The following is a 12,091-nucleotide window of genomic DNA, read 5'->3' on the forward strand; positions in this document are numbered from 1 at the left end:
AAAAGCAGAATAAAATACAGTATAAAAACATGAATAACAATAAAATTCAAAAATCAAAAATCAATTTAAGGGAAATAAACATTAGATAATCCCCAGGGCTAGCTGGCTGAATTGGTCCTACTTGGGCCAGTGAGGAGACCAGGGGAGAATTAGGAAATTAGGGAAAAAAGAGGCAGGTGGAATCTTGCAAACCTTATGCCCTTTGCCTGTGCCCAAATTTTTGCCCCTTCCTCCCACCCCCTCCCCCAAATATTCACACGCATCTCAAAGGCTCACAAATAAATCCATTTCCTATTCCTCACCTTGGCCTTCTTCTGATACACCAGCTGGTTGCTCTGGATGGAAAACCAGCGCCTGCAATTAAAAAAATATACATAATGAAATGCAGGAGCACAAGGCAGACCTAGAGATGTTCTGGACTAAAGCTTCAAGAAAGGGTGTTCTCTCCCTCTTTGACAGAACCTAAACCAGGGGTCAGCAAACTTACCGCGCCTCGGACCGGTGTCTCCAGCGCCGATCACGCGATGGGCCGGAGGGCGGGCGAGCGCATGCCCATACGCGTGCGCACACTCTATTTTCGGCGCACCTGGGTCGGAGGAGCACCGGAAATACAGTGGTACCTCGGGTTAAGTACTTAATTCGTTCCGGAGGTCTGTTCTTAACCTGAAACTGTTCTTAACCTGAAACACCACTTTAGCTAATGGGGCCTCCTGCTGCCGCCGCGCCGCCAGAGCCCGATTTCTGTTCTTATCCTGAAGCAAAGTTCTTAACCTGAAGCACTATTTCTGGGTTAGCAGAGTGTGTAACCTGAAGCGTATGTAACCCGAGGTACCACTGTACAATAGTCTACATGGAATATGTGCCTAAGTTAAAGATGCTCAACTCAGAATCTCATAGGGCTGTGTTCCAAAGCTCCACCAATCGCAAGCCTTTCAGCTCAGAAATCCCACCCACCTCTGGAGCCGACTGGGGCTGAGGAGAGGGTGGTGTGTGTGTGTGTGTGTGTGTGTGTGTTTTAACGTTTCTGGGGGCTGATGGGAGTTGTAGTCCAAAACATCTGGAAGGCAACCTGATGCACAAAGGCTGAGCCTGACCTGAGGACACGTAAAGTTGTTCTCGAACTGAGGGTGAGTGGGCAGAGCAGTCCGGACCTTTGAAATTTACTCGGGAGTAACTTCAGAGAGTTGAATAACAGCCCGGATTGGAATGGAGCTAGATGAAGCCGCGTCAGCAAAAAAGACAGTTGGAAAAGTATATTACGCAAACAAATCTGTATTCGACGGATGAAAGGTTATATGATTCCTGATATGATTGAGGATCGCAGAGCCAGAGACATAGAAGTTTGGGGAGTTAAAATCAAGATGTGGAAATATGAAAATATCGCTGAGAGGCAGGGCTGAGATTTGGACATGCTTCAAGGTTCAGACTATGGGAAGCCGTAAAATTAATAATTACAATTCGGAAGATAATTCGACCTTTTATTTATTTTAGATTTTTATTTTTATTGGATTATGATTTGATATGTTAATTGGATTTATTTTATTGGAAAATTAATAAAAACTATCTAACAAAAAAGAAAAGAAAAGAAATTTACTCGGGAGAAACTGACTGGACCGCCGAGGTCTAGTCAATTTCACTTCTAAGGAAAACAACTGTGGCTTTGAGCAATAAAGATTTGACAGCAATATTTCCAAGGAAAACAAGGCGTACTTGAATTGGGGGTGGGTCTCGCTCGGTGGGAATGGGATGGTAACCGGTGCTTTTCTTTCCAAAGCCTAAAAGCACAGGTACGTCCTGACCCTTGCAAATACTTTCAGAATACAGTGGTGCCTCACAAGATGAAATTAATCCGTTCCGCGAGTCTCTTCGTCTTGCGGTTTTTTCGTCTTGCGAAGCAAGCCCATTAGCGGTTTAGCGGATTAGCTTAGTGGCTTAACGGATCAGCTGTTAAGCGGCTTAGCGGATCAGCTGATAAGCGGCTTAGCGGCTTGGGAAAAAGGGGGGGGAACCCTGCAGGAACTCGCAAGACATTTTCGTCTTGCGAAGCAAGCCCATAGGAAATTCGTTTTGCGAAGCACCTCCAAAATGGAAAACCCTTTCGTCTAGCGGGTTTTCCGTCTTGCGAGGCATTCGTCTTGCGGGGCACCACTGTAATGAGAGGCTGCAAAAACTGCTCCAGGTATTGGAAGGAGGGGGGAGATTATACGGCTTAGGCACTAGTCAATAGGTGCTGATCCTGCACTCAGATAATGTGTATCGATTGCACCACAGACAGTCGCGTTGCTGGGGGGGCCGGTTATGGCTTGGAAGGCTGCGAAGATCTGCAAATCCGGTTTGGCCACAGGCCACTGAGTTAGCGGAGGAGGGAAGGGATGGCGGCGGAACGTGAGTAACCAGAGCAGCTGGCAACTCAGGCTGCATCCTGCTCATGAGGAATGTAAGGAGAGCCTTGCCGGTGGATCGTGCCCAGCATTCTGTTCTGCCTGTGACCAGCCAGAGGCCTAGCAGACCCTGCAAGCTGGAACAACAGAGTGCAACGCGAACCAGTGAAGGTCCTGTGTGAGTGTCTGGAGGCGGTTGGAGGATGGATGGCAGCTAACAGATTGAGGTTGAATCCTGACAAGACAGAAGTATTGTTTTTGGGGGGGACAGGGGGCGGGCGGGTGTGGAGGACTCCCTGGTCCTGAATGGGGCAACTGTGCCCCTGAAGGACCAGGTGCACAGCCTGGGAGTCATTTTGGACTCACAGCTATCCATGGAGGCGCAGGTCAGTTCTGTGTCCAGGGTAGCTGTCTGCCAGCTCCATCTGGTATGCAGGATGAGACCCTCCCTGCCCGCGGACTATCCGGCCAGAGTGGTGCATGCTCTGGTTATCTCCTGCTTGGACTACTGCAATGTGCTCTACGTGCCTTTGAAGGTGACCCGGAAACTACAACTAATCCAGAATGCGGCAGCCAGACTGGGGACTGGGAGCGGCTGCTGAGACCATATAACACCAGTCCAGAAAGACCTACATTTGCTCCCAGTACGTTTCTGAGCACAATTCAAAGTGTTGGTGCTGACCTTGAAAGCCCTAAACGGCCTCAAAGGCCCAGTAGACCTGAAGGAGCATCTCCACCCCCATCGTTCTGCCCGGACACTGAGGTCCAGCACCAAGGGCGTTCTGGCAGTTCCCTCCCTGCGAGAAGCCAAGTTACAGGGAACCAGGCAGAGGGCCTTCTCGGTGGTGGCACCTGCCCTGTGGAACGCCCTCCCACCAGATGTCAAGGAAATAAACAACTATTGGACGTTTAGACAACATCTGAAGGCAGCCCCGTTTAGGGAAGTTTTTAATGACTGATGTTTTATTGTATTTTTAATCTTTGTTGGATGCCGTCCAGAGTGTATCTAGGTTAGAAATTAGAATACAGCAATGCATTATACGTGAGACTCGCTCGGAAGGTGGTTCGGAAATGGAAGCTGGTACAGAATTCAGAAGCTAGGTTGCTCATCGGAGCAAGGTGGTTCAAATATTCTAACTACCGCAATGGCTACCAATTAGTTTCCAGGCTCAAAGTGCCGGTTTTTTGACCTAAAGCGCATGAAACGGCTCAGGACCCCAATACCTCAAGGTATTCCCTCTCCCCTTATGAACTGTCCCGGACCCTGTGACTGCCCCCTTCTTCTTGACCAGATGACGGCAACACGAGAACGGGGCCTTTTTAGTGATGGCTCTCCGCCTGTGGAATGCCGAAGTGGTGGCTGAACGATACTGCTCCTGGCAACGCTAAGACTGCCAGACACTATTAACTGAAATTGCAGTTAGGGTAATATAAAAAATTAGAAAACACTTGAAAGTACCAAATAGGCCTAGGATCAAATTAGGATTTAATTAAATAAATTGGATTCAGAACAATAAGAAAAGTGAATAAGTTAGATTATAATTGGAAGTATTCTTGTTTAATAATGATATTGGAAAGCTGTTACAATCAGATACAAGGAAGTTCAGAAGGGAGGGACTAGAGGAAGTCAATTAATATGTACACGAAGTTGGATTTTTAAAGGATTAAGTTTGTTTTTATTGTGTATTAGTTATGGGGGGATGGATTTGGTATTGTATTGTTGTTTTTCTTTGATGTATCTTTTCTTTTTATGTCTTTGTTTTTGTTGTTTTGTTATGTGACATTCGTTGTAACTGTGGAAAATCTAATAAAAAAAATTTAAATAAAAAAAATGAAATTGCAGTTAGGATTATTGTAACTGGTTTTAGGCGTTTTAAACGGCAGTTGTTTTTTAACCTGTTTTAGAATGCTCTCGATTGTAATAATAATAATAATAATAATAATAATAATAATAATAATAATTTATTATTTATACTCCGCCCATCTGGCTGGGTTTCCCCAGCCACTCTGGGCGGCTTCCAACAAAACACTAAAATACAATAACCTATTAAACATTAAAAGCTTCCCTAAACAGGGCTGCCGTCAGATGTCTTCTAAAAGTTTGGTAGTGGTTTTTCTCTTTGACATCTGGTGGGAGGGCGTTCCACAGGGCGGGCGCCACCACCAAGAAGGCCCTCTGCCTGGTTCCCTGTAACTTGGCTTCTCGCAGGGAGGGAACTGCCAGAAAGCCCTCGGTGCTGGACCTCAGTGTCCGGCTGGACGATGGGGGTGGAGACGCTCCTTCAGGTATCCTGGGCCTTTGAGGCCGTTTAGGGCTTTCAAGGTCAGCACCAACACTTTGAATTGTGCTCGGAAACGTACTGTAAACTGTGTTACCTCTGTGCCGCCCCCTGGTCTTTGTGCAGTAGGAGTTGGAGATAACCTCAATAAGCAGTGCCCTCAAACCTCACCTGTCCTGCTAAGAGGGTGGCAAACAGGAGCCCTGCTCACCTGCTCCAGGTCTTGAAGGCGTTGCTGGCCCGTTTGTAGAGGTAGCCTTCCATCACCACCCCTCCGGGCTCCGAACGGACCTCGGGAACAACGTCTTCCTGGGACAGGTCCTGGGAAAGAACGGGAGGGGGGCAGACCCACCTAATTAAAGAAAATATGCCCAAAGGCAAAGCCCAGCCACATGCTCCGAAAGTCAACGCGAGTGTCAACCTATTGCTACGATTCTATTCTTCTGATTTTGCCTAAGCCCCGCCCCTCACTCCTAGGCTCCTCCCACCCAATCAGCAAGCCCCGCCCTGTGCTGTTCCGCCCAGTGCATAAGCTCCACCCCTTCGCCCGCAAGCTCCGCCCACACCCCAAGTCTCAGGCGCTCCCCTGCCAAGCCCAGCCGAGTGCATTTCAGAATCCCGCCCCATGCTCCAAGACTCCTCCCACCAGTCCCAAGCCCCGCCCCTTAGAACTCCAAGTGCAAGCTCCGCCTCCCAAAGGCTCCTCCCCTAACTGGGCGGCTTCCGTAAGGCAAAACTGAGGCACACACACAGAGTGCTCAAACCTTTTGCTTGATCACGGTGTGCCTCTGCTCCATGTCTCGCTTCTCTCGGGCCGACTCCAGAACCAACTGATCGAGCTGGAGGAAGAGAGGGAAGGGAAATGAGGCCGGACGCCTGGGTCTCTTTCTCACACGAACGTTTGCCTGGCATTCCTCGCGCCCCCTCCCCCCTTCCAGCACACTGGACTGGGGAGGGAGGTCCATTCCAGCCAAAACAACAGATCTGGGGTCACCCTGCAACACAGAATTGTCGCTTCCGCCAGGAAGACGGTGGAGCAAGATTTGAACTCGGAATAACCATAACTAGGGGGGGAAACAGATTTGAAAGGAGTTTAATGTAGGTGCGTGGAAGGGTAAAAGGATGGTGGGAGTCAATAATAATAATAATAAATTTTATTTACATCCCGCCCTCCCCAGCCGAAGCCGGGCTCAGAGCGGCTAACAACAGTAAAATGATAAAACATTCTAAAATCATTTCATTATAAATGACCGCCGGTTCGCCGATCTCCACATGTACTACAAATCCCATCATCCTGACTCAGCTCAGCCGATTGCCCTGGATGATGGGTGCTGCAGTCCAACGGCAACCCAAGGTCGAAGTACGCTGGCTCAGAGAAGCCTTCGCCAACCATATGTTTGGGCTTCGCTGGAGCATGGGACTTGTAGTCCAACATCGGGAGGCTATCACATCGGCCAAGGCTGTAACAGCCTTCCGGAGGGCTTCCCGCGCTAGGGGAGCAAATAATCCACACTATACCTGCGGGAGTCACTTGCCACGAACCCTTACAGCTGCACCTCCGGCCATGTCAGGGTCCTAGTCCTCATTATGGGCTTGGAGAACCCAGAATCAGAAACCCCCAATTCCAGCATTTGCTTCCCAACATCCAAATCGTTTCCACCCGCCTCCAAGCTTTCCCTCTCGCCGGTCTTGCGATCACAGGCACTCTGCAAAGAATCTCCTATCAGACAAGCTGCCTACCTCGAAAATTCAGAAGCAGAGCTCAGAGGTTGCAGCATTTCGGCAGCCGGCATGGAATCTGAATTCCTGCATCCTGTTTTGATCCGATTCTTCTCTTCTTTGCTGACAGGGCTGGTTCCCCAGCCTCCCACCGCCCAAGCCAGCTTCCTCCCTCTCCCTCTCTAGCAGTTGCCAGGAGGCAAGCAGGAGAAAATCATAGCGAGAAGCCTGCTGAATCAGGCCAGCGGCCCATCTAGCCCAGCAAGCAGGATTCGAACTCAAGAGCGATTCCCCTGTCCTGCCGTTTCCAGCAAACCCCATCCAGAAGCTTTTCCTGCTTCTGACAGTGGCGACAGAGCATAGGAACTGCGGCTGGTAAACATCAATAGCTCTCGCTCCTCTGTGAATTTATCCAATCCTCTTTTACAGCCCACCCAGTGGCAGGGAGTTCCACAGTCTAACTGGGTATCTGTCCTAAATCTTCCAACACTCAGCTCTGTCGGTTTGTCTTTGAGTTCCAGTGTTATGACAGAGGAAGGAGAACGTTATCTCTTTCCTGCCTGCCCATCTCCCCGCCGCTTCCTTCGAACCCTGCACCCTCCCTGGACTCCACCGGGTGCTCACCTGAGCCGCCAAGTCCCTGCGATACTGCTCGAGCCGCTTCGCCGTCTGGAACCCCTTATCCAGGTAGAACGACTGAGCCTCCATGAACGTCAACATCTGGAAAAACAGGAAGCAGCTGCTGAAGTTACGAGTGTTCGCACCCGGCTCTTTGGCTGAAAAGAGCGACGTACTATACGGTCGGTTAAAATGAGACAGCCCCGACGGCAGGCTTATAATCTTGAACAAAGAAAAGCACGACACGCAAGGAAAGGGGAATAGGGAGGGAAGAGGAGGAAAGCAAACTCGGGCACAGATTCCTAAATAGTTTTTGGCATAATCAGCAGGCGTAGAAAACGGTTCGGGGTAGGAGCTGGTCTGTTGGCAAAGTACCAAACTTTTAGAAGACATCTGAAGGCAGCCCTGTTTAGGGAAGCTTTTAATGTTTAATAGGTTATTGTATATTAGTGTTTTGTTGGAAGCCGCCCAGAGTGGCTGGGGAAACCCAGCCAGATGGGCGGGGTTTAAATAATAAATTATTATTATTATTATTATTATTATTATTATTATTAGCAGCTATGATTTTAAAAGAAAAAGGTTCGGGGGTCTGGGGTTGCCTAGAAGCCACTGTGTTTTTTCACTAGGAAAGCCTAGACAAGTGGGAGATGGCTATAGTTGGTTATCGCAGGGCAGGGGGAACTCTGCGTGTGCTCAGAGGTAACCTCATTTCTACATGTGCTTCAGACCTAAGCCTGAAAACAGGCTGAGGCTGAATTGAGGGTGGGCGACCCAGTTTTTCCAATACACCTTCCAGCGCGCCACACAGTACAGGTACACAGCCAAAGAACCAGGATTTAACCCCCTGGTCCATAGCTGGCTGGGGCTGATGGGATTTGTAGTCCAAAATTTCTGGCTGGCCAACACCGAACCACAAACTGTCGGCTACTCACAAACTTCAGGATCTCAAACTTCTTCTTCGACTGGATCACGTTGATCTGAAAGACAGAGAAGAATTCTTCCAATTTTTCTTCTTTTCGCAATTTTTCCTCTTATTTTTTCTTTTTCTTTTCCCCTTTTCTGTTCTTTTTTTATATGTGTGTGCTTATCTGAAAAAATATGTATGTATGTATTTTGCTTGTATTTTGTAATAATTATGTGAAATAAAATTTTATTTTTTATTTTTATTTGTAAAAAAAAAAAGACAGAGAAGCCCGTTCCGTCGCTTCGGTCCTTCGTACTTTGCTCCCAACGCGTTCGCCCAGAGACCCTCCCCCAACTTTCATTTTATCCTTTTTATAAATTTCTCACGCACGAAGAAATAAAGAAAATATTAAGAATATCATATAGTAAAAGGCCAGAGGCATTCCTTTTAGGAATTTTAAATGACGATATTCCCAAAGACAAAACTAAATTTTTCTTATACGCAACGTCTGCAGCAAGAATCCTAGTGGAAAGGGAATCAGTTACCCACTAGGGGAGAGTGGCTATGTAAGCTCTCAGAATACTTAGAATTAGCCAAATTGACAGACGTTAACAAGACAAAAACCAAAAAGTGAAGTAAAAAAAGAATGGGAGTGCCTAAATGAATACCTCAAAAGTCAAGGTTTGAGGGCAGAAATCTGGCTGAGTCTGGAATAACCTTGTGAAGTGAAAGGATATGAAAGAAGGATTTATATCTAGATGTTAGGACAGAGATGATAAGGAAAACAGGAAAACAGGAAGACACAATGAGAGATAAAGGAGGTGCTGTGGGACTGGTGGAAGTCAACGTCTTGTTGTTGTTGTTTTAGTGTTTATAATATATATAATGTCTATAATATATAATATTATAATATAGTATTATATAATATATAATATTATAATATAATATATATATAATATATATATAATGTCTGTGGTTATTCCTGTGTGCAATTTGGTATTTGTGTTTTCTCTTTCTTCTTTTCTTGCTGTATCAATAAAATAATAAATAAATAAAAACCAAAAGGAGAGCCACGCCCCTTTGCCACGCCCACTTTGCCCTGGCCCCGCCCCCAAAACACCACCCCAACGAGGTTGACCCCAAGGGAACGCCCTCCTTGCATTGAGAATGGCCCTCCAAGACCCAGGCGAAATCAGACAGGAGGGGGAATCCGCTGGGTCCTGCCGCCCTCCCCCAGAGCCAAGGAAAGGACCATAGCTGTCAACTTACAGATTTGAAAATAAGGGACCAGCAGCCTCGAAAATAAGGGATCAGCAGCCAAAATAAGGGATTTTCCGAGCACAGGTATGTTCAACTTCTGAGCCCCTCCGAGCCAAAGGCAGAAAGCCCAGCCAGCAGCCAAACGAAGCCTCAAGCGGTGGTTCCCACAGCGCAGCAACCCGGCAAAGGGGATGCAGCAGGGAAAACCACCGTCACATCTCCGCTGGGAAGCGCTGAGCAAAGGCGAGTCCCCAGGCAACGCGGCCGATTTGATCGGCACAAGGCATGCAAGCTCCACCCCCCAGTCGTTCTTAGACTCCTTATTGGGTGAGCAACGCAGCCAAGCAACACAGTTGGAGCCTCCCTCCTCCCTGGCCGGCAGGGAGGGAGGGAGAGGAGCTGCTTCCTTTGAAACCCGGGAAATTTAAGGGACATCATCAAAAAGGGACAGCAGCGGGACACGGCGCTGGGATAAGGGACTGTCCCGCCAAATAAGGGACGGTTGACAGCTATGGAAAGGACCCAGGAGTCCGAGCTGCCCGCCGGCGGCCCACCTGCAGCACGTAGTCGAGGGCTCGGGCGCGGAAGGTGGTACGGGCGGCTTTCAGGGCGACCACGGCCTCCTCAGCCTCATGGTGGCGCCGCCGCGGCACCTCGGCGTTGTGGTGCAAGGCGCTTGCGAGGCTTTCGCTGCCGCGTTCGAATTCCTTCCGGGTCTCCTTGAACTGCTTCATGTCCCTGAAACACACGTTTCTGTCATATCGCAAAACGGCAAGGAGACATAACAGCCCCTTCTGGAGACGTGAGAGGGTTGGGATGGATGAGCTTTGGAGGGCCCCCCTCTCCCAGCTCTATAATTCCATGAGGTCGGATTACATCGGCGGTTATACCCCTCAACTTCTGTAGCTACCCAGAGTGGCTGGGGTAACCCAGTTAAATGGGTGGGGTACAAATAATAATAAAATAAAATAAAATATTATTATTATTATTATTACTATTAATATAAGCAACGTAGCAGAGGCCCACACTCCTCTTTCGCACCGTACATAATAAATGCATGCCAATCTACCAAAAATGTTTACTAAAATCTATGGGACGATTAGCTGAAAGGTTTCAGCTCTCAGGAACTCCTGGAATAATAATAATAATAATAATAATAATAATAATAATAATAATAATTTATAATAAATTTTATTTATACCCCGCCCTCTCCGGCCAGAGCCGGGCTCAGGGTGGTTAACACCAGTACAATTTGGTGCTGGCAGCTGCCCAAACCACAACTGCCCACAAAATCTAAAGCTTTACATCAGGGGTCAGCAAACTTTTTCAGCAGAGGGCCGGTCCACTGTCCCTCAGTCCTTGTGGGGGGCCGGACTGTATTTTGAAAAAAATAAATAAACATGAACGAATTCCTATGCCCCACAAATAACCCAGAGATGCATTTTAAATAAAAGGACACATTCTACTCATGGAAAAACAAACTGATTCCCGGACCGTCTGTGGGCCGGATTGAGAAGGCGATTGGGCCAGATCCGGCCCCTGGGCCTTAGTTTGCCTACCCATGCTTTACCTGCATTACAGGGAATCAGGCAGAGGGCCTTCTCGGTGGTGGCGCCCGCCCTGTGGAACGCCCTCCCACCAGATGTCAAAGAGAACAACAACTACCAGACTTTGATTAGACATCTGAAGGCAGCCCTCTTTAGGGAAGCTTTTAATGTTTGATGCATTACAGTATTTTAATATTTCGTTGGAAGCCGCCCAGGGTGGCTGGGGTATAAATAAATTATTATTATTATTATTATTATTATTATTATTATTATTATGGCTTGCAATTTTCTCTTTCATAGTGAAGGGCTCCAGAAAGTGTTAGCTGGGTATTTGCAGCAACAGCAGCTGCGAAAAGGGAAACTTGCAGGCTCAAGGTGTACAAGTGATCTGTGGGACTCACCGCCACAAGAAGTGGGATCCACCCTCAAAGACCAAACACAGCACGAGACATACAAGAAAGGTTTGACACCCTCCCCCTCTGAAACGCAAAACTGCCCCCCCCCCGTCGACCTGTAGCTGCCTTCCTTCTGGTACCCCCCACCCCGCAAAAAACCGACCCTTCGGAGCGGGCGCCCCAATCACAATACATACTCTTTCACCAGACTCTGCAGCTGATGTTTGAGGGACTGTTGTGTCGTATCCAGAAGCTCCTACAACAAAGAAAAGTAGGAAGATAAAAGGGCCGCAGTTCACCTCCAAGTAGAGCTGCTGCCAGTCCGTGTAGGGACTATTGAGCTATCAGGTCAGTATAAGGCAGCTTCCTCTGCTGGGTTAGGACCAGAGCTTACGGATCTCTGCTTCCTTTGCGCACGGAAAAGTCCCGGGTCCAAGCCCTGCTATTGCCAGCTAGGTTGGGAATCTCCCTTGACCGAGAGCTGCTGCCAGCCAGTGCACGCAATATAGGGCTAGATGGACCGATGGTCTCGACTCCTTCCTAGGTTCTCAACCTTTCCCCACCCACATTTGGAGGGTGACGGAGCGGCTGAGCACCCTTTGGGAAAGAGGAAGGCGCGGGAGGAGGGCGACGGAAAGACGGGTGACGCCGCTCACCTCGTGGCCGTCAATCATCTTCTTCAAGCTCTCGGAAAACTTCTCAAGGCACTCCTGGAAAACAAGGGGAACCGCAGGGTTGGAAGGAAGGGTCCTCCAAAGGTCATCCAGCCCAACCCCGCCTGCGACAAGGGAGCAAATCAAGCAAGGAAGAGAGGCGTTGGGCAGAGGGCACAGAGTTTGGGATCTCCCGGTACCCCTGCTTACGATCTGGGGATCAGAGCAGAGACGGAAGGCACGTTGCAGGCTGGAATCTGCAACGCCTTCTCTGCTAGCCCCAATTTTTTAAAAAAACCAAGTTTCTAGATCTCATTGTTTCCCCCGTAATTTTT

The 12,091-nt window shown here is 48.4% G+C and overlaps 1 protein-coding gene across 1 annotated transcript in view; it reads right to left on the bottom strand.

Annotated features, from left to right (window-relative positions):
• The window catches only part of ACAP1 (ArfGAP with coiled-coil, ankyrin repeat and PH domains 1), a 48,282-nt gene that overhangs the window by 23,448 nt on the left and 12,743 nt on the right, over window positions 1–12,091 (bottom strand). Inside the window, exons 4-11 of the mRNA XM_080979718.1 lie at window positions 11,760–11,813; window positions 11,301–11,359; window positions 9,716–9,899; window positions 7,930–7,974; window positions 7,004–7,099; window positions 5,425–5,499; window positions 4,872–4,981; window positions 303–354 (exon numbers count right to left, since the gene is read on the bottom strand). Coding sequence (XP_080835844.1) covers window positions 303–354; window positions 4,872–4,981; window positions 5,425–5,499; window positions 7,004–7,099; window positions 7,930–7,974; window positions 9,716–9,899; window positions 11,301–11,359; window positions 11,760–11,813 — 675 coding nt within the window. The remainder of the gene's footprint in view (window positions 1–302; window positions 355–4,871; window positions 4,982–5,424; window positions 5,500–7,003; window positions 7,100–7,929; window positions 7,975–9,715; window positions 9,900–11,300; window positions 11,360–11,759; window positions 11,814–12,091) is intronic.

The sequence above is a fragment of the Podarcis pityusensis genome (assembly GCF_964106645.2).
Source record: "Podarcis pityusensis genome assembly, chromosome: 13".
Lineage (NCBI taxonomy): Eukaryota > Metazoa > Chordata > Lepidosauria > Squamata > Lacertidae > Podarcis > Podarcis pityusensis.